This window comes from Nasonia vitripennis, chromosome 5, assembly GCF_009193385.2.
Source record: "Nasonia vitripennis strain AsymCx chromosome 5, Nvit_psr_1.1, whole genome shotgun sequence".
Taxonomy (NCBI): Eukaryota; Metazoa; Arthropoda; class Insecta; order Hymenoptera; family Pteromalidae; genus Nasonia; species Nasonia vitripennis.
Window position 1 is genome coordinate 1106322 of NC_045761.1, and position 27530 is coordinate 1133851.

General features: G+C 38.9%; 1 protein-coding gene across 14 annotated transcripts in view; it reads left to right on the plus strand.

The window, feature by feature from the left end:
• Window positions 1-27530, plus strand: part of Slo (slowpoke) — a 92139-nt gene that overhangs the window by 33002 nt on the left and 31607 nt on the right. For 4 of the 14 annotated variants that reach the window (XM_031931613.2, XM_031931611.2, XM_031931612.2 and 1 more), the window contains exons 7-11: window positions 16014-16124; window positions 19690-19795; window positions 22993-23145; window positions 23460-23615; window positions 24394-24491. In XM_031931613.2, coding sequence (XP_031787473.1) covers window positions 16014-16124; window positions 19690-19795; window positions 22993-23145; window positions 23460-23615; window positions 24394-24491 — 624 coding nt within the window. Of the gene's footprint in view, window positions 1-4479; window positions 4572-11294; window positions 11387-16013; window positions 16125-16912; window positions 17019-19689; window positions 19796-22992; window positions 23146-23459; window positions 23616-24393; window positions 24492-27290; window positions 27404-27530 lie in introns of all 14 variants that reach the window. The other 10 variants (XM_032600059.1, XM_032600060.1, XM_032600062.1 and 7 more) reach the window with 6 other exon arrangements.

The following is a 27530-nucleotide window of genomic DNA, read 5'->3' on the forward strand; positions in this document are numbered from 1 at the left end:
AATAACTTGGAACCCTGCCGGGAGCTAGGCCGAGAACTTGATTTTTATTTGTTATAAACGCTATTGCACAAAGTAAAATCGTCTTCGTGAGAATAGTTTACGAGGCTCTCGGTGTACGTCTGAACGCAGCCTGACGTGATATTCAATCCTTGCAGTATAAAGCTTGTCTCTCGTGACAAAGTCGCTCGTTATATCGGTTCATCAAGTTGGACGGTTTACATTATTAGCGGCGGGACACGCGATTCCGAACTTCTCGAGTTACAGCGGTATCGGTATACAGTGCCATTCTGCCTGGTTGTCCCTGATTAGGTTTATAAACCTGCAAGCGAAAGGACCTTTCACGCAGCGTCAGCTGTGTAACGCGAAATAATGGACTCTAACAGAGTGTCAAAGTGTAACTCTTGCGAATCTGACCAGGGAAGGACGAAAGTTGTATCGTTATTTAGAGGAAACTACTGCTCGAAACCGGTAAAGTTTTATCATTTGCATGACGCATTCGCAGTCTACTTTAAATTATTTTGTGTAGATTACTAAAGGGAACTTCGTTTGTTTCAAGCATGCATTTTTTGGAGCACTTTATGTGCGATTTATATTTTTCGAAAAATATTTTAAAATAATTTATAAAAAGATAAATCAGCAATCTCGTTTCTTCTTCTAAAAATTTGCTTTGTTGTAAGCATAGTTGCGCAAGATTGGCACATTGGTTGCACCTGCACATATCCACATACACTTACACTACTTACGCAAGCACTGCGCACACACCCATACTCATATACAACGAACCTACCGTACACTGCAAGCAAATTCTTTGTGACGAAGTAAGCGTTTACTTTCGTCGCAAGCTCTTGCAGAATTCTCGCTTACACGCACAATCTCACCTTATATTATATGTTTGCACAACAATCTGAGATATATACAGCCAATTTAGTCTGCTGCTCAAACATCATCAGCGTACATTAACAGCAACAACACGAGACACGGATGAACAGCAACAACAGATCAATACCCCACCACCACCACCACCAACAACAACAACAGTAGCAACAGCAACAACAACAGCACTATTTACAGTTGCCGACGCGCGCTTGCAGCAGAATAGCAACACCTGCACTACTCGAATACATTCACACAGATTCACGCTGTAGGCTCTGATTTTTTGTTCGCTAACTGCGTCACGAAAGTGGCACGAGCACAGACTGCCCAAAACCGCATTCTAGTGCTATGGGATATTATTTTTACTTTTGCATAATTTTTGATCATTTTTTATTCAATCGTTTTGTAGGCAATAATGATATGGAGATAGTAAAAACTTTTACTAACTTTAGGAATCTGAATAGCGATCAAATGTGACAATTTATAATTTTACAATTTATACGTGTACAATTAGCGCAAGCTCACTAAGTTGTTTTTACCGAGAGGAGTATATCCAACGAGCTAGCTGGAGTAATAATACCAAACGCTCATTTTTCTTATTTCCACCTGCAGTTGAAAAGAAAAAAAGAACAATCAGAACACAAGACTCGAAAGAAGTTTAAACTCACTAGCTTACAACAATGCACCTATTCGCAATCAGTGTACCGGAAGATTTTGACGAGAGCTCGGGAAGAAAAAAAAACTTCCGACAGGAGAAAAATACGTCTTTCCAGCTGGCTGCTTCATAGACTGCTATACGCTCGTCAAAACCTCCCAGCACTTTGCCTGTTCCGAAGTCCACCAGATTAGCGGATCTGTAAAAACGACTTCGATTGGAAGAGAACAGTAATTTCCTCAATGCACAGGCAATATATTGCAGGGGCGAAACTGACTATAGTAAAGCCAAAATGTACACCAAGTAGAGTTACACTCATGCACACGCACGTATTCTGCACACAAAGATATATGCCATCGGGGTCAGACTGTCGCGATGGGAATCGTGTTCTCGCCAACGTACATTCGATACTCCTTTCCAGAGCAGCGCATCGCATAACCGTATCGATTGCGTTGCTCTTGGCTCATCGTCGTCTATACGCATGATTTACAGAAGGTGCTAGGGACATTTGTTAGCGCGCGCGGAACCTCGGACTTGTCCAGCTGAATCGGTACTTTTTTTCATGTGTGCGTGTGCCGGTGATGGACTTTCAACGGTCTCTCCTGGAGGTTTCAAACTCTGTCTCTTTTATCTCGATCCCATACTGAATTCGATTAAATTGAGCATAGTTTGTGATTTCTAGCGGCATGTGTGCTAGTGGACAATTTTTGTGGTCATTTTTGAAACCCCATCCCTCGAGTGCTTGTGATACAACATACATCTGCGTGAGACTGTGATATATCACTCTACCACCGATTACATTTTTTTTTAAATTTTTTAATTCATCGTTTTCCTCTTTTGATTCTTCCTCCACTTTTTTTTTATTACTTATACTTCATATCCAGGTGAAATACTTGATTATGTACAACGTAGCCCTGTCAACCGTCTTATGCCGCTTTGACGAGGCGCATAAGTCAAACCGATATAACTGAAGCAAATACTGGATACATCACGATTTAAAATTTTAATTTTTAATTTGCCATCGGCCAACAGCGCGCAGCCCGCGTGAACTCGAGTCATCGTACGAAACGTTCACCGAACCCGCTGATTTCAATTGCAGCTATCTTTTCGTCGTGTAAATCGATGCCGAGGAGAAATGCCAAAGCAGGAAGTTCGCGAAATACTGGAGGATAGTACGTTTATTATGCATTTCGACCTGGAATTCTTGCTTTGCTACTCAAACGACAACCTATCAGAAAATTATATTAATTTTTGTGTTAATTTTAATCTCAGGATGTATCTCTTTTATTAATTCAGTCTATTACCTCTTATGTCATTCATTAAAAATGTTTTGAATTCGACGTTTAACTGTATTTAAACTCTAAACTCGATACTGTATTCGATTGAAATATCTTAAAACTGGGTTTAAAGATCTCAGAATAGATCTCACAATGCATAGAATAAGTGAACCATTCGACTGTGTCTCTCGAACTTCAATTAGCCGCGTTTCCTTCAGCATCGTTTACGGACCAAATGATGTCGAGTCATTTTCAATGAAATCCTGGTTCAACCCTTTAGAAAATTTTTGGCGTTTCGTGTCACGACGCGAGTGTCGCGGTGCCGCGCTCTACTGGCTGGTGGCCATCTACACCCGTGGGCATCCTCCTTTATAATTTCTTAATTTGTTTAAAAAACCTTTTGTTTTTCTTTAACTATATGTACCGGTACAAAAATAGAGCAAGAAAGATCAAAATATACAAAAAACATAATATACGAGCAAATGCCGTTTAAACGTTGTGCCATGTGTTATACCATATATATACAACAACTGTTTCTTCTGTATGCCAACACAGTAATATATATATATATATATGAACATTTTCTTTAGGTTGAAAGTAGATTAGTTTAAAGGAAAACATATACGTGTAGTATTATATACTTGTTATACTCTTATTATTACTATATGCTTATGAGACTTTTTACTGTGCTGTCCTTGAAACTTATATAGATCAATTTCTTTGTTTACTAAATTTAGATTTATCTGTACGTACAAAATGTTTCTTGATATTTCGGAGATCGTTGTGTCAAAAAAAAAACACTGTTTAATGATCAACCAACAGTGAAAATACCATACCCAAGCCAAGCCAAGTATAACAAAATAAAACGAAAAATGATGATCGGAAAAAGCTTAAACCACGCGCCGAGTCGAGTAGACGTAATTAAACTTACCCCCAATACTTCTCTCATTTGCAAAAAAATAAAGAAAATAATAAGATCACTTCGCAATTAAGTGCGAAAATATATTACAAATGTAGCAGCAGTTCGTAATAGACGTGTCTTAGCAAAACCCGATAGGAAGGTGTATGCTTATGTAAAGTGGCGTTGAGTAATGAGCTTTTAATGCGTACTTGATAAAAGAAGAAAGGAAAAATGTTATAATCTTTCCAAAACGAATATCGCTTCGACGATAGTCGTTATAAGATGAAGATAATATACACAGGCGCCACCGTACATTCGCACACATCGTTTACTCCGCTGTGTAGCAAAGTGAACAAACAGAGCAGAGCAAAAGTACACGCAAGCGCACATACACGTGTACGTAAAAATAAGCGGCACACACGAGACTATAGCGAGACGTTATCGTTGAAAGAGAAAAAAAAACAGAGAACGAACTGACGGCTAAAGCAGCTGCGTGGCTGTCCTGCTATGAAAAGCAAACATAACGAAGCATACGATAGCGAACGAAAACACGCAAATACATAAAATGAGCTAAAACACTGAGTAGAAAAATGATATATTTACCAAATGACATGATAATGCGACGAGAGCCGTTAGGGGTGTGTCTATCTTCCTTCTTCTCTCTATCTCTTCTCTCACTCTGTCTCTCTCTTTCTTTCTTCTCACTATCTCTCTGTCTTTGTCTGATTTCTGTCTGACGGCTGAACGGATATATGTGATTGTGGGATGTGTAGGCGGTGTTTGCCAGCTGGATACCCGAGATCACGGAGCTCGCCGCGAACCGCAGCAAGTACGGTGGCCAGTACAAGCGCGAGCGTGGACGCAGGTACCCCCCAGATTACAAATCCGCCGCGGTCATCACGCCTCGGCGGATAATATCTCTCTCACTCTCCAATTAAAGATTATATAGCCAAATTCATGCAGAAATTTTTTAAAAGATTTTTTTTTATTATTGATAATTGGTGATGAAATACCCTGTGATTATAGATGAAACCCCACCTTCACCTCCACCACCAGCCCCATTCACTGATTTTATTTTATTTTCTCGTTAATAACGGTGGCTAGCTATTCCTTCTTTTTTTTTTATTTTGATTTTTGATACATTTATATACATATATTTACTTACGTTTCTATATATATATATATATATATATATATATATATATATATATATATATATATATATAGTCCCCTTTTGAATCCTCATTGTTATAATGCTAGTCTCACATACACTCACTCACGATAGAGGCGAGCGAGCAATAGCGCTGTGGATAGCGAAGTGGCACATAGCGATTCCTTATGCTTTACTTTGAATTTTTGTTTGATCTACTTTTCTTTTTGTTGTCGAGACATGCTTTTTACGATGCTGCTCTGTAATATTCGTTCTATAAATATAAACTTCAGTTCTTTTTAGCAAGGAACAAGGTTTGTTAAACAGAAAAAGATTTACTTTTTAATATAAGTTTCTTTAATTATATCAATCACAAGGCAAAGCGACGAGGTTCGTCAGAATCCGTAAACCGCAATAATCCATGCATTTTACATTTTACAGTTATTATCATTATAATCTGCGAGAAGTCTCTACTCCAGTAAAGCATCGAACCGAGTGTCCTAAAAAGAAAAAACAAAAAACAATGAAAAAAAGGCTCGTGCGCGCGCAAGAGGGCATTTCCAGTGCATTTTCGTTTTGAAATTCAATGGGCCAAAGGAGAGAGGGCTGTATAACGACGCGTAAATGATTCCGCAGTGCCGCCGAGCGTGTAACCTAGTTCGCGTGGCCGCTGCGCCGACTGCTACCGGCTCTGCAGAAACGCGAAAACGTTTAATTTCGCATCGACGTCATTGTTCTCACGCTCTGCTCTGCGCCTACCAGTCATATATTCCTTAAAGTCAAGCGCGCTCAATCATTTGCCGCTGATAGCAAAAAGGAGAGATTGCTTTTATCTTTGCACGCGGATCCTTTGCCAGAATTTTTTCTGTGCCTTTTTTGTGGTCTAGCCTCATCGCGCGCTCTTTTTCTCCCGGTTAGATGGTCTTTTTCCATAACGCGTTTTCTACTTTCCGCTCTCCAAGAATTTCGGTTCGTTTTGAGATCGAAAATTATTCGGGTATTTCGCTACCACGGCTGCTATCCGCAGATATTGCTCGATGCAACTAGCATTAAACATCCTCTAACCTGAGAGATCTGTGTATTTATACATTAGAAAAATCGCATCCCGGAACTTTTTATACATTAATTATATGAGAATCTTTACACATAATTTTTTGTTTAATTTTTGTCAACAGTACTTACGACCACCCGCAAATGAGCCCCTATAATTTTTCTTTTTGAGCCCTTGCGCTGATTCACTGCTTCTTTTTCTCACTTTTTGAAATATATGTATATAGATAGAAACCAATATAGCTACAACAGATAATTGATTGGTATCTATATATGTATATACTTATACAGAACACGTGCTGGTACTTTGCTTGAATTTTTGCGTGAAGGAGAATATAATTATAATTATTTCTACACGGCACACAACGTCATTCTCAATGACGATCAGTTCATTTGTATACACGTATACTTCAACCAAACCTTGTGTTCACGCATATATAGATTATTATACGATACACTAACACTGAGCCGTGTTCGTGTAATATCTCGATGTACAACGTCCACGAAGCAACAGCATTTCACGCCTTAGAGAAACGAAACCGATAATTAAAAAAAAATCCGAGGATATAGAATAGGCACACACCCGCGTCTCATATTATCACGTTAGAAACATAATGTGTGCGTAAAAGATCACGCGAAAGACACGTTGTTACACTTATACATTACACTTACACCGACACCGACACCTACACCTACGTCAACGCATTCGGCAAAGTAGTGTTTAAGCGTGTTAGTGTATGCCGCACTCGATGTACACGCGAACTTGTATAACACATAAGAACATGCAAATACTAATTTAAAAAAAAATTTTTTCTCGTTGTACGAAGACTTGAAGTTGCACATCCTCGAGTGCGTAAAAATCGTTTCTCGTCATTTGCATATGCATTTGAGTAATAAAATAAAATTAACTTCGGGAACTTTTCTCTGAGCGGTACATCCATCTTTTGAAATTCTTATCCTGTGTCCTTCTCTATTTCTCCGAAACATTACATTTATCTTTCTTTTATTCTTAATCACGATCGTGGACTCGTGAATCCATTGGAATTTGTACTGTATTAATTCTTTTCCTGATTCTTAGATGTAAACGGTTAAAGGTACATATTTACATTTGAAAGATGTAATTGGTAAAATTGTTATCAAGGATAGCCCAGGCACCTCACGAAATCTGCAGACATATTTTTCAATTATTCCAACCACCTTTTACCGTTGACTTCATAGAATCATAAAACCCCCATTAATTTATTATTTTCAACCATGCGGACAACGCGTTTTCGTTAAAGTTTATTCAAAACGCCAATGCTACGATTGCGCGCTTTCGCTGAAAAATCATTTATTTTGTACGCACGCCGTTAAAACAGAATTCAAACACATAAAATTATTTTACTTTGCGCCGAAGACACGCCGTTACGATTTTCGCACATGAATGATAATCTTTGAAGAATCACATTGATTATACATATTTTAAATATTCTATAAGAAAGATTGAAATGATTGATTCTTCAAAAAAATTTTCAACTAAAATTATTTTTCTCTTCTCATTATAACAAAAACAATCAAACCACTTTTTCTATTTTTTCCACCTACCGAATCGAGCTATATAATTATAAAGGAAAAAAAAATTAAAAATGAACACGAGAACAACATTATATTATATATACGTAGGGCCACAAGTGTAACGTCCGCTTCGCATGCAACATTATATAATATTATATTGGGCCGCGCACGCGTCTGCGTAAATATATTCGTCATATATACAGTTAGTAGTTGATAGACGAATTATACAACTTTTTCTATCTCTCTATTACGTAAACATAGAAAATTTCGTAGTTCGGAAACTTGTATTACATGCATATATATATATATATATATATTTATTCAGAAAGTTTCGCATACAGTATGCAGTAATTGATAAGCGTTAATATCTGCTAATCACTGCCTAGCTGTCTTGATATCATTGCTCTCTTTAAAACCATAAATATATATATATATATATATATATATATATATATATATATATATATATCTACTTCTCGTCTATCTTTCTATATCTATCTCTTTTTTCCATATAGTTCATAGTATAAAGATTCTATATATGCTACAGCATGCGATACATTCTCGCGAATGTGAAATTGATGGTGTGTGCCAGGTATGAAGGATAATAATAGACGACACCCCGTTTATTTTAACCGCGCGGGCCGTACCTCATCGCCTATACCTATACATATAGACATATATAGATCTTTCGCTACGAACGCATAGCATATAGACGCGGGACGACAAATCGTACAAGCGACCTCAACAGGTTTCACGTATCCATCTTTCGGGATCGCATTTGTTAACAACAGCGCGCTTTTCCGACGATCGCTTCTAAACTTTTAAATTCCATCGTAACGGCCGTTCGAACGCACGTCCGACCGCACGCGGACTCATACTACTGCGGGAGTACTGCGACGCTCCGTATACCGACGCCGAGGATGACACTCTCGTGTACATGCGATTATACGCACGCGCATTCACACTCACGTTCGCATACACACAAACATACACAATAACAGCAACAGGAACAGTGATACATGGTATAACGTTCACGACGAAAAAGATTATAAAACTTGTAGTCGTAGGATGAGTCGAGAAAAATGTATAGGAATTACTAGGCCTTTGGCTCTTTTTTTTTATTTTCAGTAGTTGCGGTGCAGGCGTAGAAGCTATTTACTTCCAATATTGCGTTGATATTGTTGATCTTTATCATGACGTGGGAGTGCGGTAGTTTCGCGCACGGACGAACGCAGTGCAACACTCCTTGCATTACAGAGTCGAATCCCTCTCATTTCAGCTCTAAAAAGTAAAACTTTTGTGTTTCAGGGTGCACCGAATATCTAAAATTAGCCACTCTAGCAAAAAAAAAATAGTCTTCGTCTTGGGCTTAAGGGCCGGAGAAATTAAATTTTAAAGCTCCGTTCTACTTTTCCGTTCGACGGCCTGCTGTGGCAGTCGCAGTCCTGCCATGGCGACTAATTAGCCGCAATACGCTATGAATTTTTCCTCCTGCCTCCATGTGTAAGAGAGTTCTCATTAGTAGGAGTGGCGCATTCTCCTATCTCAATTTTTTTTTCTCGAGAAAATCAAATAAGCTCCTCTCACTGCGTCCGTCTTGTGCGCGCCATGAGTAGCCGATACAAATATAGTTTCCACATTATATAACTAGTCATTTGGACAACCAAGCTACGTTGTGTCGTTCTAATCGCATATATATATATATAAAATTTTTGTTTATTATATTTATATAAGCTCTCTTTCTCTCTCTCTATCTCTCTCTATCTTTTTCTATCTATCTTTCTCTGTCTCTCTTCTTCTCTGTACATATGTATATATACTTTATGACAACGTTACAGACACAATATAAATGAGGGGAGATGCGATGACGATAAATACTAAGCTCTCGTCGTCGGAGAAAATTCAATGTGTTAGTCGGTCCGATCATCATTGCGCCGAGTCATGCGAAATTTCACCTTCCGTGCCCCTTCTGGCATATGACTCGACGCTACAGCGCTGAATTTGTGACTCTACCCGAGCGAGTGTTTTCTGCGTTTGTGCATCGGATTTCTCGCGCAGTCGATGCTGTTTACCGAGTTCTCGATCACCTGAACACTCTCAAAATCTACATTTCTGATCTGCGAATAAGAAACACGCCTCGTCCGTATGTTAAACGATTTATAAGACGGCCGCTCACCGTATTGCAAAGATCCGGTCGTTCGTCCTTGCGCTCAGCGTTATCTCAGAAATTCGTCGAATCATCACGTGAAGCAATTCGAGCCGAGTAAGTCGTTGTCATCGTCTACTTCGTCTGACTAGACGCCGTATATTCTCATCGCGCTGGCGATTCCTGGCGCGCGAGCAAGGAACGAGGTCGATTCGTTTGCTCGTTTGCCGTGGCTCGAGGTGATTAATCCTTTCTGTCTCTCGCTCTCTCACACACATACACTATTTCTCTCTCTCTCTCTCTCTCTCTCTCTCTCTCTCTCTCTCTCTCTCTCTCTTTCTCTATCTTTCTCTCTCCCCCTTGGCGAATTTAGCCGTGCGTCGTTAAACGCTTACCGGTAATATCGGCGGCGCGCACTTTTGCACTTATGCGGTTCACACCGACTCGATAGGCCGACCTGTACTGGCTCAGTCGAAGGAAAATTTGTCAACTTTTATACTTTTACATCTACACGGACGCACACGCACTAAAAAATACTGAGAGTGCAAAGAATGATAACGAATCTCGAAGGAAAGATAAAAAGCTTGGGGAAACGAAAAATCTGAAAAAAACGCTGAACAGATAAAAATGCTAAAAGAAAAATTAAAAGCTAAAGATTAAAGAAAAACAAAAACGCTAACGAGTCAACGACAAGTACGCTGTGTACCGTGTGTACCTGCAACCCGCCTCAATCAGACATTTAGGTAATAGTCGTGTTGGCACGTGTAGCACGCCGTTCTAGGCCTTTACTATCTCTACTTAATTGTTATACAGCATTATAGGCGTAGGATGAGTGCGTAGGAACTTAGGACTTAGGCGTAGGCTCTGTGCAACCAGTGTTTTAAAAACCCACCACTGCCCCACTGTGTATACTCTCTTTTATATATGCATTACTTTTTCAATCTCTTGCAAATCTCGATCGGGTAAAAGATTTAAACGTTATTCTCTGTGCTACACCGTACACCCCCCACCCCCTGAAATCCTCAACTTTGTTGTTATTATTATTGTTATGATTTTACGTTTCTTTACCAAATTTTTTTTCAATATTTGTTTGGTTAGATCTTGTGACAATGACAATGTTCATGATAAAGAAAAAATAACACAAGCACACACGAGAGATGTAATTGGGCAGTGGCACGCATAGTGGTACAGCACTTTTTAATCGTGTCTCTATGAGTTGCCGCGCTGCCTCGTAGCTACTGAGTCGCGTAAAGTGTAATGTATTTAGTGGTATGAAAGATACTGCGCGCCCCACTCTTCTTTTTTTTTATTCCGTTTCAAATAATAAAAGGAAACGCGAGAAAATGTAATTTTTTTCATAAACAACTGCGCATGAAAACCAATACGCGGACTTGCTCTAACGACCCTCAACCTAAAGTGTTATCTTCTTAAGTACAGTATAATATACTGCATACAGTTTGATCAATGCGATAAATATCAAAATGGATCATGTGAAAACAATATAGAACCGGCCACAGTTGAATGATCATAAACAGAATTGAAAAAGTCTATGAACATAGAGTTAATTAATGAATAAACAATTTTTAAAACCATAAAACAATCAATAAATAAATTAACAACGATTATGCCCACTGTCAAGTGTATTGATGCGAGTGTTGTATTCTGTTTTTTTCTATCACGTGGTGTAGGCCATATTCGCCAGTTGTATCCCCGAGATTATTGACCTGATCGGGACGCGAAACAAGTATGGCGGCACTTTGAAGAACGAGCGAGGTCGCAGGTGAGACACAAAAAAGCCAAAATAGCTATCCCAGAGTTTATATACATATGATCCTCTGTCACGAGCAAAAATCTATATATCTAAATCCGTATTCCTACTATTTCCCTATTCTTTAATCATTATCTCTCTCTCTCTCTCTCTCTCTCTCTCTCTCTCTCTCTCTCTCTCTCTCTCTCTCTCTCTCTCTTTCTATTCTACTGTCTGCCTCTTTCTTTAAGTCTGTATTAGAAATCCTTTGTACTTCAAAAGTAAACCATATCACCATTTTGAAAAGTATACCTCGAGACACGGCCGTAACACGTGTCGAGGAGATTTTCCTGTATATCGAACATTATTTGTGTGCCTGATGTGTCTTTTCTTAAGAAAATAACTGATAAATTTATTCGTTTATATACACTGTACCTATATCATCATTTACATAATGTATATTTTTTACCTCATTCGAATCGTCATTTTTGTCATCCTTCTTCAGTGTTATCACCCCTTATTATACTATATATCCCATGTCAACATCATCAAGGCGTCCTTTTAATATTCAGAACAATATATATATATATATATATATATATATATATATATATATATATATATATATATATATATATATCGTTATATAATGTCATATACACAATCAATATTCACCTGTTTGCCAGCTCTGTGGTTTAACTGTGTTGCGTATCTTATAGTGGCAGGTGACTTAGCATCGCTCAGATTCGCTGAATTTTTTATTGAGCCGACTCATGAGCCGCGAGTGCACTAGTTTGGCATTAGTGAATTCCTTACTCCCTCGTTCCCCTCATTTTCCCTCGCTGTTGAGAATTGTACCTGCTGTACCTACCTCAAAATAATGCGATTTTTAACAGTCTCCCGAACAATCTTCCTGGAAAGTCTGTTCCAAACGTGCATCGACGGATCCACCGATGATAGATTCTATTTTCAATCCTTAATGACTGACCGAACAGTGGATCCGACGGTGCACGCGTTCCTCTTTACTGTTGTGTGTGTATTAACGATACGTGCTATAACAAACACCGCCTATCCGCATTTCGACTCTTGGCGAGCCATGAATTATCCTCCTTGACACAAACCTTAACCCCAACGTCCGCGATCTACTGTATCCTCTTTGTTGTCACTCTATGCCTCATCTTGGAGTTCGCTGTTGTGTATTACGTATATATATATATATATATATATATATATATATATACACCCACCACTATACAGATGTACCGAACACGTACAAACACACGGACAAGTACCACACCCACTCAGCAACTGGTGTTCGCTTGTTTGTTCACGCTCACTCACAGACACACACATTCTCTCTGTCTCTGTCTGTCTTTCATAGACCTCTCTTTATATACAGACTCGCTCACTCACCACACACATGTATACAGGCTGCAGCACTCGAGGTAAATACCGTTCTGCGCAGTCTTTGAACCGAAATCGCGTCTACTCTGCGCGTCTGTTTAGTACACGACGATACGCACGCAATTCCTAGCTTAGCCTTGGCAATCTGCAAGCGGTATCTACCTCGCGCGAGTGTACTTCAACTGTCAATGTCCAGCATGCCATATCCTGCATATTTAAATATTTATATATACCTCCAGACATATATATTGAATGCATCCACCGATCTATACATATATATTATATTGTTGTAACCACGTCAGCGTTTATTGACAATGAGAATATATATTATATATTCCTTGATGTTTTTAGACAGCATTTGATACTGCTATATATTATAATCGTGTGCGAGTCCTAAAAACCCATAATAATCACTGCTGTATGCGTTAAAATTGAGATACGTACTCTAACGTGATTGATATACGTACTCTAACGTGGGCGTTATGTTATTCATTATGCGAATTGTTTTTTCATGCGGAAAAACCTACGTCTACTATGGGTTTCTTGAAACAAAAACAACAACAACTACTACTACTACTACTTACTACTACTACTATACTATACTGTACTACTCTACTTACTACTACTACTCAACCACATATCACGTACCGTGCACATAAATGTATATTTTTAAAGTACAGATCTCCAGTCAAGTTTATCGAGTTATCTATGCATAATTTCGCACGCACGTAATCGCGCTAATCGCGCTAGGGCAACGGGAAAATAGCTGACGCGATGAGTACATTCAGTCGATTTCAGGCTCCTAATTATGACCGGACGCAGATTTGCTTGTAAGGTCGGGCGGTCTACACGACGATAGAGGAAATACAACCAAGTATAGACAAAAAGAAAAAATAGCTGAGAAAGATAGGTTGACGTACAAAATACCACACACATGCTAGGTTCGCCGCTCGTAAAGGCATACGCGGTAAACACACGAACACTCGTACAGTCGTGGAATTTTCTCTCTACCTCTCTACTTCTGCTTCTCTCTCTCTCTCTCTCTCTCTCTCTCTCTCTGTCTCTCTTTTCCGTCTATTACTTGCGACGAGGAATCCCAGCGATGCCGCAGGACACCGAACAAGTGGCCGCGCAATCCGGTTCCGAGTGTGTACATACGTCTCTAACGCACGACCGAGCTTCATTCTCGCGATAGTCGTCGTTCGCATTTTCCACATTTTACGATCGATTGCTCGCGCGCGTCTCTTTTCTCTTTCTCCTGCTCTCTGGTTTCCACGCCGTCGAGAGTAAAAACCACGAGCGAGCGCTACGTCGTGCGTCGTCGGTTGCCAGAGGCCTCTTCCTCTACAACTACCTCTCTCTTATTCTCTTTTCACGGGCTCCTCTCTTCCGAAAACGACTGCGAGCTACTAATACTCTAGCGTGACTTTATCCTATCCGCTGCGGCCTTCTCATTTTGTACATGTACGTAATTCCCGTTGATCGTAAGCCCCCGCGCGTCACACACCACTGCGCGCGCCCCCGCGAGAGATCGAACGAGGAGACGTGCGAGAAAAGCATAAGGACGATAGCGATCCATCGCGCGCGCGCGCACACACATTCACAAGAAGTAGAGCAGGCAGCATGGAATGAAAAGCGTATGTCTTTTTATTATTCAGGCGCATATATAAGCGAAGCGTATTTAATACGTACTGTTTATACTCTTTTATATCCGTATTATATGTTATACTGTAGACGTAGATTTACCTGATATTATGATGTATATATATATATATATATATATATATTATAATATAAATCACGATCAAGCACCCCAGAGCCACACTATATTCTATCGCTCTTTCCTCACTCGTAATATCCGCTATTTATAAGAGAAGTAGATACCGCCAAATATATTATGAAACTTTTGTTAACAATGCCAATTAGAGGACTCGCTTAGTAATTTTTTATCACACATCCTTTCGATATTCTTATTTATATAAGTATACTATAGAGGTATTTACGTAGATATTTTTAACTAATTATTACTCTAATGTCATCTGTTTCATTTTTTTATATGTATACGATTGCCTGAAATCTTCATACACGAGAATAAGCCTGCACTCATTATTATTTATATTATTATGAATCACGTTTTTATCTATTTACATCTATGATACTCACTGTACTCACACACAAGAGTGACAATTGTTATTTAAGACTGTGCTGTATGAATTTATGTATGATTTCGTAACTTTATACATCAATCACCAATATTAACCTGTATGTAAGTAGAATAGTCACATTAGGTGTCACTTTAGTTGTTCGATTGATAAGTAGTCGATACTAATGACTCACTCCAACAATCCTATTGTTTTTCCTGGTAAGTTAGTCATCGATTGATTACAATATCCTTTATCTACCTGGAGAAAATAGATGAGCCTTTTTTGTTTTTCATTTTTCTCCACGTATCAGTGCTTTTACTTTTTATTGAGATACCCTCATACTGAAACTCAGAGTATTTCAATAAAAGTACGATTTCGCAGGGAGAATTGGTAATCTTTAAACGTAGATGATTCACAAAAATGCGAAATTTTTTTTCAAAAGAAGAATCCATCAAAATGATGATCAAAATTGATGATAAAAGACGAATAATATGCTATTCTTGTATTGAGAGAGCAGACTAAAATGGTAACAAATCGATGTCCCAATTTGTGTGCATTCTTCCACTTACTTTCTATCTTTCTTACTCTCTCTATCTTTCTGTCTTTCTTTCTCGTCTCTATCTTTTCTCTGTAATGCAATTGTTGTCTAACCCAATCTCACTCATTGTTGTGTAAATTAAAAAGAAAAGATAAAGATTAAAGTTTAGCATAATCATAAAGTAACTAAATTTAATTGAGAGAGAGAGTCGTCTCATAGAATTTTAGCTTTCAAATTTCTATGCAAATTATTATGCTTGTTGGTTGCGATGCTTGCCTTTGTTTATTCTTTATTTACGATGGAATTTGAATAATTGTCACATATAAAAGGCAAACATCGTATTTCCAAATCGCGAGTCTCTCAATAAGATACAAGATTAAAGTTTTTGCAATTTCTAGCACACGCGATTCTCACTGTCAAAATGTTCACATTCAATAGTAGTGGCTTGTTTTTATTTTATTTTCTCCAATGAAAAATATTTTTAACAGAATCCTGAAAAAGTAACGAACACAAAGCCAAGCGTAATGACGATTTTCCCAAAAATAAGATCTAACATGTATTTTGTGTTTGCCAGACACATTGTTGTGTGCGGCCACATCACCTTCGAGTCCGTCTCACACTTCCTCAAGGACTTCTTACACGAGGATCGAGAGGACGTCGACGTGGAAGTCGTTTTCTTGCACAGGTACGCTATGCATCTAAAATTCGATACTCCTGATGTAAGGGTAAGCATTGTAATTTTAAAACTGCAAACACGATTGATCTAAATCGGGACTATAGATAACTAAGGTAGGAATAGAAACATAAAGCTCTAAAAATCTGCGTAAATAGAAGATAAAAGCGCGACAGTGATCTGGTAATCTGAAACCTATTAGTCACAGCTAGTACATCGATTGGCAAACAAAGCGGCACAGTTCCTGTTGCGCTCTGGCGAATGGATTTTTCCGACGCTTACATATGCGATTGTCATTAGGTGGTATCCAGTACTACTACAATCTAACAATTCGTGTGCGACATATAGCGTTATTTGGCATTAACAGCAAATTAGATTTTTCATTAAAACCTGAATAACATAAGCGACAGTTATAATCAGTTATTTGCCAATTTAGATAAATGATAAATGTGTAAATAGAAACTACTTCTGACTAGATATCTCATAATCTCATCTCAAAGATTCGATTGTTTTCTTCATGGGAAGACGTGTATTCTTTCTACATTATCGTCAAATGTATGTAATATAATGTGTTTCATGAATCGATAGCGTTTATTCATATGAAAAATTCTTAAAAGTTGCAATATATTTAAATTAAAATGTATATTCGTAGTGCCTATAGCTACATTGTCGTAACGAGAAGTTCGAAAGCACAATCGGGCGCAGATAGTAGTGCGCTATTTAGGAAGGCAGTAGCAGAAGTGGAGAGAAACCGATGTGTCATATCAGTTGTATAAAGGATAGTTGGCCTGTTTTTGCAGGAAGGAGCCCGATCTCGAATTGGAGGGTCTCCTCAAAAGGCATTACACGACCGTGGAGTTTTTTCAGGGCACCATGATGAATGCCGTGGATCTGGAGCGCGTCAAGGTACCCTCGATACCCCCGGCCCAGCCTCACCGTCCCCTCGAACGATCCTCGCCCTTATCATGCACATTACATTTGTATATTCCTTGCGCCATCCAGTCTCTATGAAATATTCCTCCCGACGTGACACGCGTGCGCGTCTTAGCTAAAGTGCTTTTCGCTGTTGTCGCAGCCGAGAATCCCTCCACATTGCGAGGGACGTTGCTGACAATTCGAAATGTTGAGTAGCTTCCGAGCGCGCGAATATGGTGCCTTTCAAGCGGAGAACTTCGAGAAACTTTTCATCGCCCATTCTACGGTGCAAATGAATCATAATTAAGCCCTCGCATCCTTCCGCTGCGCACGCGTACACTCCTCCAGTTTTTTTTTGTTACATCCATCATCGCCACAACCGTCGGTCGCCCACCCACGCACAGTCTGCCTACCAGCCAGGCGACTATTACAGTATTAGCTCGCCTTCTCTTCCATCCCTTCTCTTCTTCTCTCGCATAGCCTGTATACTTTGTAGGTCATTACCGACACATTCGACTGCTGGATAATGAATAACTCGGCTAGCCGATCGATCGATGATACCTACACCTGAAAGCACCTCAGCGCAGCGCACACCCCACCCTTCGCTGCCTAACCTCCTCCTCTTTTCTACTCGACCTCAGCTCCTCCTTCCCTCGCGCGCGCGTTTGCGGAGGCACGCTTTGACGATCGATCGGTTTTCCGAACTCGCGCGTGGCAAAACTAACGTTTCGTACACACGGAGCATTGCATTATATAGAACTGCTATATCTTTTCTTGTATTCTCCCTTTTTTTTCACGGCTATGTAAACTTTGAGTTTTTTCATACTCATTATTGTACACTTCTGTATAGTTAGTTATACCAATTTCAAAGGACGTGCATCTTTAAGTAGATAGCGCGCAGCGCAGTTTTGCTCGCCTGCGATTTTTTTCATATGCATATATATAGCTCATTTTATATTATACCATACGTACATCACATATGTAATTACGCTCTTACTATACATATGTACATTCGTTATATTTACATATTTGAAAAAAAAAACTACATCGATACGAACACATTCATGTATGTGTTAACAATCAGTTTCTAACATGCATACACAAGGGTGATATATCGTTTAATAATAAAAAAATATACATACATATACTTAATTTAGAACTTCAAAACGCCATCACGAAATTCCACATTTTTATTATACCACTCGACGCCTCTCGTAGCTTTACAAGTCTCTCTCTCTCTCTCTCTCTCTCTCTCTCTCTCTCTCTCTCTCTCTCTCTCTCTTTCTTTCTTTCGTGTGACTCGCGCGATATTAAATTCCAATCCGAAGATATTGCTGCTGATGCATCGGCGTACGTATAGTATATGTGTATCATGGCGAGAAGAAAAATAAACTTTGCATGTACGATCTGCCCACATCTAAAACTATCGCTAAGATAGATGTAGAACGTCTTCCAACGACCATCCGCCGACTCCGGCTCTCACGGAGAGCAGGAGAGATCTGCGCTCTGGAGAACAGCAGTATAACATCGGTTCCTAAGACGTTAAAGTGCCACTTGGCACGCTGCGAGAGCTTCATGAATATAAAGCATACAACGAACGGCTGTTGCCGGCTTAGATGCACAGATGTTACAGAGCCGTACATGTATAGTGTCGAATGCATCGCAATGCGCGCTCGAAATATATCGCACGTATGAAATTCTCAGTATACCTATATATTATATTCTTATAGACGCCAAGCGGGTTTTTGGGCTCGCCGAAGAGCCAGCCAATCAGCCAAGTTTTTTTACAAGCATTTGCTCTCACTGATTACGCCTCTCACTAATCAGCCTGTTCAAATGCGCACAGAAAATTTGAGAACCCGCCTGGCGCCTGGACTTATGTGAATAGCGAGAGGCGACGACGCGTAGATGATGTATGGCAAGCGCCTGCGAAAGTGCATGGGTTATGCTGTATTGAGCTGTAGGGCCAGATCAGCGTGCAGTAGTTTTATTTTTAGAATTATGATTATTACTATTATTATTATTATTACATTGATTATTATTACTATTATTACGCTATTATTATACGACACTTTATAATCGAGTGCATTGCGCAAAGAAGAGTTTTTCTTAGATGTATACAGATGCTTCTTAGGACATAACTGTATGGATATATTTAGGATAGTTCAGTAGTAGCAGTCCAAAAGGAAGTCTATGATTCAAAACTGTGTGTCATAGACTTCCTATTGAGGACCATTTTCTTTTTTTTTAACAAGAAGTATTTTTGACACTTCATACTGACACATTTAAATTGCCATGCATATTTAGTTGTAGTTATAGAAAAATACATAGAATAAGCATAAGTTGTCAAAATGACGGCGATAACAATATTTTGGCTGTGCCTTCTGAGCGGAATGCATTCCTACTACACACTTCTTAGCAAATATTTTTAAATTAGATATTATAACGAGGCAGCGTTTTTGACTCGTCGCTTCTATTTTTTGCATTTTTACTATGTATATGAAAATTTGAGACTTTTGAATATAAGAAAAATAAGAATCAATGAAAGATTAGCCGCTATGGCACCTGAAGCTGAGCAAAGAAAGGTGATGAATGTTAATTATGATATAATTAAACGGAGAACTCTCTGTGATTTTGGTCGGACCTGAACGTGACATGATAGGAAGCCGCCCGATCTCGAGCTGGAGGGACTGTTCAAGCGGCACTTCACCACCGTGGAGTTCTTTCAGGGGACCATCATGAATCCAATCGATCTGCAGCGGGTCAAGGTGAGTCCTCACGATCAGAGTCCCACTGAAGACACGATCGCAAAAAAAAACTAACATAACATTGTGATACTCGTTGTATATAATATTTATCATATTCGGCGTGCGCGTTTACGTTCTATTTTGCCTTCGTCTATAAACGTAATACGTGCCTGTGTGCAGCGTTGATCGCTCTATGGAGGCTGCTGTCTCGAAGTGTTTTCTTTCTGTTGTTACAAGTCGTTACTGTGAATGGTGCTTCCTTGCCGAGAAATACTTTCTTGTGGCACGATTTCAATATTTTGTATAAAATTTTCGAAATCATAAATTAGCCTGTATGTACCGTGTATACTTTTCAAAAATTCCGATTCCAAGGCCAAGCGAGCCAAATTCGAATAAAGAAAATTGAGCGTCGATGAAATAGCTTGCCAATGATTGTCGCAAACGTGGATATATACTCCTCTTGCTCGTGCAAAACCTGTTTTTAAAAGTCTAAAAATGCTTAAAATAATTTACTTACCTTTTTTATTTGCATCGTTAGTTTTCGTTGCATTTAATTTACAAAAACAAGCTTGACATTTTCTATTAATTAATAATCTACATAATAATTAACGTGAAGTTACTGAAATATCGTATTTTTCAATAAAAAAAGATGCCATTCTTGATTTACTTTCAAAATAATGAATTTATACATCAGAAATTGAATCTTCATTGCGAGGTGATCTTGGAATATTCGGCCTACACGCGACCTCGAGAGGCGCTTGAATTTTTAAAGTAACAAAGGATGGCCATCTCTCTGTATCAATGTCTCTTCGAACTCGACCAAATAATCGACAGCTGAGACAAAAGTGTCGTTTTTTCGGACGATGATTGTTGCCTGTGTGTTAATGCCCTCACTCTTTCTATCTCTTTCTCTCTTCTGTCTTTCTTCTTCGAGCAAACGCCCACGTAGCCTCTAGATGCCCGTCTCTTTGTGTTTTTTCGCGTCCACGTTCACACACTTACACACATAATACACGTACACACACGTATCGTATAAGTCTCTGTATCACTCGGCGATCCGTCATAATCGGCGCACAGAGCGCGTCTCCAGCTCGTCTCAAAGACACTCGAGACGATCTCTCACCACCTACTCTCGTCCTCTGTATCACAGCCATCCGTCGCTCCTTCTATTCATCGTCTTGTGCCTACTTCTTCTTTGATCTGCGCGCTCAATCTCGGACCTACAGGCTGCGCCAATCACTTTTGTCTCAGAGACGTTCATTGCACGTCTGTCCGCAAACTTTTTAAACTTCATCGAGCTGCCGATATCGCTCCACATTTTCTGTATATACACATGAAATTTCTCGTCTCACGTCAGAACACACAGCATCGCCCGAGTTAGTGTGTTGTGTTTGATATGTCCATTTTAGTATGTACAACACGCACGTGTATGTATATTCGGATGCCATCGTGTTGTTTACACTATCTTGGATGACTGTAACAATCGAACAAGCATTCATACACAACTTCTATACATATACATTGAACAAACTTGTACAATACGAGAAAAGAGTCGAAAAAAGCCTCGCTCCCGTTCTGTCTCTGGGGAAGGATCTGCCGGTAGGGTAAGTGGTGTAGGTATAGGCAAGCAGCTTCAGTTCTCCAGATCCGGGGCCTAGGCATGGAACTTGAATGTTTAACTGCAGGAACAGACTCTCGGAAAAAGGTAGTAATTAGCGTAGAAACTCCCTCTTATGAGCTCGCGAGAAACGTCGTCTCTCCTCGAGCCCTTAAGTTTCACATTTTTCTCTCCCTCTCTCTCTCTCTCTCTCTCTCTCTCTCTCTCTCTCTCTCTCTCTCTCTCTCTCTCTCTCTCTCTTCCTCTTCTCTACCTACGCTCATACAAGAATTACGCACATGCCGTGCGAGTCTAGAATTTTTCTCCGCTTACAAGCCTACACCGCAAAGCAATTAGTCGAGTAGCGTTAGCGCACAGCGTGAAAAGCCGGAGCTACGCAACGGAAAGCCAGTGGCTCGTCGCGAATTTTATTACCTGCCTTTTCTCCAGTCTTTTCCGACGTAGCTACGTACGCGAACTCGTTCTCTTTACGTGCTCTTTTTCATCCCAGAAGGAATATACGAGTAGTCTGTGTACACGGGGTTGTTTGCTTCGCCTGCTCTTTCGCCTTTTGAACTCTTCTGGTAAAATATCTCCTTTTCCACGCGGTTCGTCGCAGTTGATTGCCAAAATCAAAGCTGCTTACCATAGATAGTCAATAAGGTGCCTTTATCGACATCTCTGATTTGCCACTCGTGGTCAAACGAACTTTAACCGATACACAAACACATTTTTCTTTTAAATTAGAATAGTTAATTTTTGTGGTTCGACAAGCTAAAGTGAACCATCTATCATCGGGAGGAGCAGAGGTGATCGCAATAGCTCCTGAGGTTTGTGACATAGACAATATTGATTAATAGTTACAATCATCTTACTCTTTTTTATATATACCATATTCGTCGCTGCATGTAATGGTACATATGCGAAAACACGTGAAATGAATACTAGAATAGATTGTTTATATGCGAGTGATTGAGGTTGCGATTGCGCGATTGAATAGTTCTTACATCTTCCGTTTTACTAGAGCTTCGTAGATTGCGCTTTTAGCGTATGCATTATTTTGCTAGATGGCTTGGTCGATTATATAATGTTGGCTTAGTTTTAGACATCTGCATGCGTTTGCTTCTTCATGATACAAGCAATACTAATAAGCGTCATGTTGGCAGGTATCAAAAACAAAAAGGCTTTCTTTCTTCACAGATCATTAACCATGTATAGTACGCACAGCAAGAAATACGGTTTTCATCAGAACAGACGATAATTTCAACCCGATTTTTTTATAATAATCGACAGAAGTGCCAAAACTTCAGTACATTGAGATTACTGTCTGCTCTCGAGATGAGCGCCTTGTATTATGAAATTTGTATAAACAAGAATAAACCTCCAATAACTCGATCGTTATATCACCCGAAACCTCCACCCTCCAACTCTTACATCGCTGTCTCTCTCTCTCTCTCTCTCTCTCATGATATTCTCTCTCAAACCTGATTACACCTCTAGCCCTTGCCTCATCTTCATGTACATATTATAACCATTTTTCATGTTAAGCCCGTCGAAAGCAATACATGTAAAACGGTATTTGTAAAAAAAGCAACAACGACGTTCTCGTCTGACTTTTTAGGTCCACGAAGCTGACGCGTGCTTGGTCCTGGCCAACAAGTATTGCCAGGATCCAGACGCCGAGGATGCGGCAAACATTATGCGCGTCATTTCTATCAAAAACTACTCGGATGATATACGTGTTATCATACAATTGATGCAATATCACAATAAGGTGAGTTCTAAATATAGTATAGACTGATAATAAATTCTCATATAAATATTGTTCGTCTTGTAATATTTACTATTGATATTTAATGTATTGAGCATACAATATTGTATATATTATATTTTTATTATATATTTGTAAAATGATGATTTATGATATTACTAATAATGTTTAACCAAATACTATATTTAATTGAGTATGTGTATCAATTATTGTGTACTTCACCCGTATGACCATAAAGAAAATATTCTACTCTCCATGTTCCTCATACACGTGTTGTTAAACCTGCAACCCGTGATTAATTCACACGATGTTTGCAGGCCTATTTATTAAACATTCCATCGTGGGACTGGAAGCAGGGCGACGACGTGATCTGCCTGGCGGAATTGAAGCTGGGCTTCATCGCCCAGTCCTGTCTGGCGCCGGGGTTCAGTACGATGATGGCCAATCTCTTCGCCATGCGTTCTTTCAAAACGGTCAGTAAAAACTCACTGGATAATGCGCTCAATTGCGACGCTTTATCTAAAGTGTTAACGATAATAATTAAACTTGATTTAAATATAAGTATATAATCTAGAAAACTATGCATGTGTGAACATTGCGCGACCTATGATCTTTTACAATGGTTGATCTCTACCTGATGGCGAAAGTTCACAGTGATCACGCGGTACATCGTTACAGTAGATTATGAATATATATATATTATCAGACATATTGTTTCAGAATTACAAAGCAGTTTTTCTCACATTTTACGTGAGAAAAAAACGTTTACTCGATTTTTATTTTTATTTTCAACAGTATAGAGATTTGTAGAAATATTGCGTTTGTTACCAGCAGAGATGAATCAACCCATGAAACTCTAATGATTTTCGAAAATGACTTTGTCAGTAACAAACGTACAACAACTTTACATTTTCATGTCTAATTGCTCATTCGCGTCTCTGAAAAGCTGAGAGAGAACATTCTTTTTGATATACGGTATCGACTTACCGAGAGATTTTCAAACAAAAAATATATTTCCTCCACAAGTTTCCTCTCTCGCCTTTATTGAAAAAGCGCAGAGCGAAGAATATTCGTTCTCGAAGCGATGACGTGCGAGAAGGCGGAAAAAGAAAATACAAAAGCGTACAAAGACACGAGTCACTGTGGATGCCACCCACCCGTTTAATCCAGAGTCAGTGAATACATGCATAGACGCGCGTAATTCAGAAAATAGGTTGTTGGTTCATTCGTATGAGTCGCCCGTAAATGCAGGCTTGGCAGAATGACTACCTGCGTGGAACCGGCATGGAGATGTACACCGAGACACTGAGCCCCACCTTCATTGGAATGCCCTTTGCCAAAGCCACTGAGTAAGTCGGTCCATCATCAAAAGCTAACCACAAACTACTTGAAGTTTTATCAAAGTCGTGTAATTAACATGAGAGTTAACGATTAACGATATAACGCAGAATTCGTCCAGCTAATTATGTTGAAATTTACCAATTCAAGAGACTTACTCTTTACTGCTTTTATTCTATCAAAATCAAAATAATGCATTAAACGATCAGTTGCTTCATTTTCTTTGAGAGTATATTAAAAGTTGTTCGCCGAAGTATGCTGTAATATTCGAGATTGTGCTTTAAGAAACTAGTCACGAGAAATGAATGACGTAACGCAGTAGTGTCGCTCTGACACGTACCGTAGTAGCGTAAGACTTTGCTGGCTCGGCAAAAGAGCTCTCATTTTCGTGAGTGTTTGTACTACCTTATACCGAAGTAAAAGAAGGGAAAAATTAGGGGCAGGGCACCCGTCATGTTCCGCATTTGAAAGGGCGAGTCTCTTGAATCGGATATGAAAAGGGATATACAGCTTCGCCTCTCGCCTATGTCTCTCTCTCTCTCTCTCTCTCTCTCTCTCTCTCTCTCTCTCTCTCTCTCTCTCTCTCTCTCTCTCTTTCTCACTGCGCTCCACACTTCGATACCAAAGTTTTCATAACATACTTTTTTTATACTTTTATATCTTTGTCCGACTGTCTCTATCTCGATATATATATATAAATATTATACATATTATATATGAATATGTCAACCGTGTATAAAAAATGAACGAAATGACATCTCTGTGCTACACACCTAATGAATGTGAATCCACCCATCATCGCTTCAGTAACGTCGTGTATTATATATCTATTCTCACTATTCTATTTCTACTTTATAATACTGCCTTCTCTCTCATAATTTTTTTCTTTTTATTTGTCAATCATTGTCTGAGCCATAGGCATTTTATTTAACAAGGGCGATTAATAACTGCCGTAATAACTGCTACTGTCTCTGTCAGGTCACTCAATGTCAAAATCATTGCTGTGAGCACGTTTTTTTTGTCGCGAAATTTCTTTCTCCATTTCTGTTGTTTGCTTTTGTTTCACTTGAGAAAGAAATTAATAACAAGTGTGCGTTTGTACTTTGTTTTTCACTTTTTCTTACGATTATTTTCGTAACTCTTCATACATGATCAATTGATATCGTTTCTTAAACAAAGTGCAAAAACTAAACGAGCAATACTTGAAAATGTTTTCACTGGCAAACATAATGCTAACAAATTGAAGTATAGAAACCACATTATTAAATTCACTCTTGATGTTTTTGAAATAGCACACGTATACACGTTGATATTTTTCACTCTAATAGGATTTTAATATATTAGGGAATTAGCTTAATTTTTAAAGCATTTCAACAAGTAAATTAACTATTAAAAACTAATTGGGTTTAAACACAATTTTCCATTTGTTCCAAGTTCCTCATCACAGTTCATGTTATCACCATTTTATCAGTTTTTAGATGTTTAGGCAACTATGCAGTGCAAATGAAAACTGAAACCATAGACCTTCCAGTACAGCTATTCTTTAAAAAAACTACATCTTTATATCGAAACCAATGATATATGGTAGTTAGTCCACATAAATAGTTTTCCCTTTCTGTGTCTATACATATAACATATTACGTTCGCTCCAGACTCGCAGAGGTTTGGAGGTGGGTATGTGTATAATGAATGGTCACGCAATTTTTATATTCCATAATAAACGTTAACTACTTATACGTCGAATCGCATTATTGGCCTGTGAGAATAGATAGCTCTTAAGCCGAGTAGACGAGATTCGCACGCAAAGCCGCTTCAATTATGGAGTGGCTAATCTTCACGGTTCTCTAATCTTCGCTCGATGCTACGAAAAAAGAAAGCGCGTCATGCGCGTTTTATTTCGCGACAAGACTGATCGTTTTTTTTTGCGGATCATCCTTTACTTTGCAGATGGAGCAGAAAAGTGCCAACGAGAAGGACTGGATGTTTTTTTTAATGAAATTTTTGCAGATACCTTAGTTCTTAGTAATAGTAAAAACTATTTATAAAAGCAGAATGCTCGAACATTCTGTCATCCCCATCTACGAGAAGAAGCACAATTTTGTTGAATTTGCATTTTGCACTTTTTTCTCGAATTATTTTTTGTCAACACCTGAAGGAGAATGTAACGTAAATATTTTTCAACGTCATTTCTTCTCGTAACGGGATTTTTTGGTGACGGGTTAGGACCTGTTTTATATTATACTTTGTACATCGATGTTATTTTTCGGTAGATTTTATTTTATTTTTGAAAGAATGTATAACATCTGTGAATTGAAAAATAGCATTGACTGTATCTTCATCGATCCAGACATAAGCAAAGGCAATATTATAAATTCACTTTCTGGTTATTGAATTAAATCTAACTTTAGAGGTATATGTTTGAAATTATTCACGCTCTTTGACTTATGCTTGGATGATGAGAAAAAAATTATTAACTTAAAAAACAATAACGGTTACACTTCGCAAGTCCCACCTACGAGAAGAAGCACAATGTCTGTTTTTTTTTTTAAACTTGAACACTCAAATTTGTGCACTTTTTAGACGCAATCTTTAATTTTCATTTTGTAATCCACTGTTTGTGTGAAACGACCCATGCCTCACCTGTAAGCAAAGACAGTGACTGGCTAAATTTTATTTGGCCTTGTTTCTTCTCGTGATTGGGAGCGTCTGTTTTGATGAAAAAATGCAAAAGTAAACGAGCAAGTTCTCGGAAATATTAGCAAAGGGAATGCTTGTGATGACGTGGTCGCCATGGTTGGTTGGTGTTTCAGTCGCCGGACACTCAGGCGTGGCAGAATGATTACCTGCAGGGCACGGGCTGCGAGATGTACACGGAAACCCTCTCCCCGTCCTTTACCGGGATGACATTCCCCCAAGCCAGCGAGTAAGTTGCTCGCTGCCAACGGCTGCCACACATGCAAACTCGATTCTACTTTTTCTCTGTCGTCTTTCTATTTTTGTCTATTTTTTCTCCTTCTGTACCCCTTTTATCTCTGAATCTCTGTTTGTAG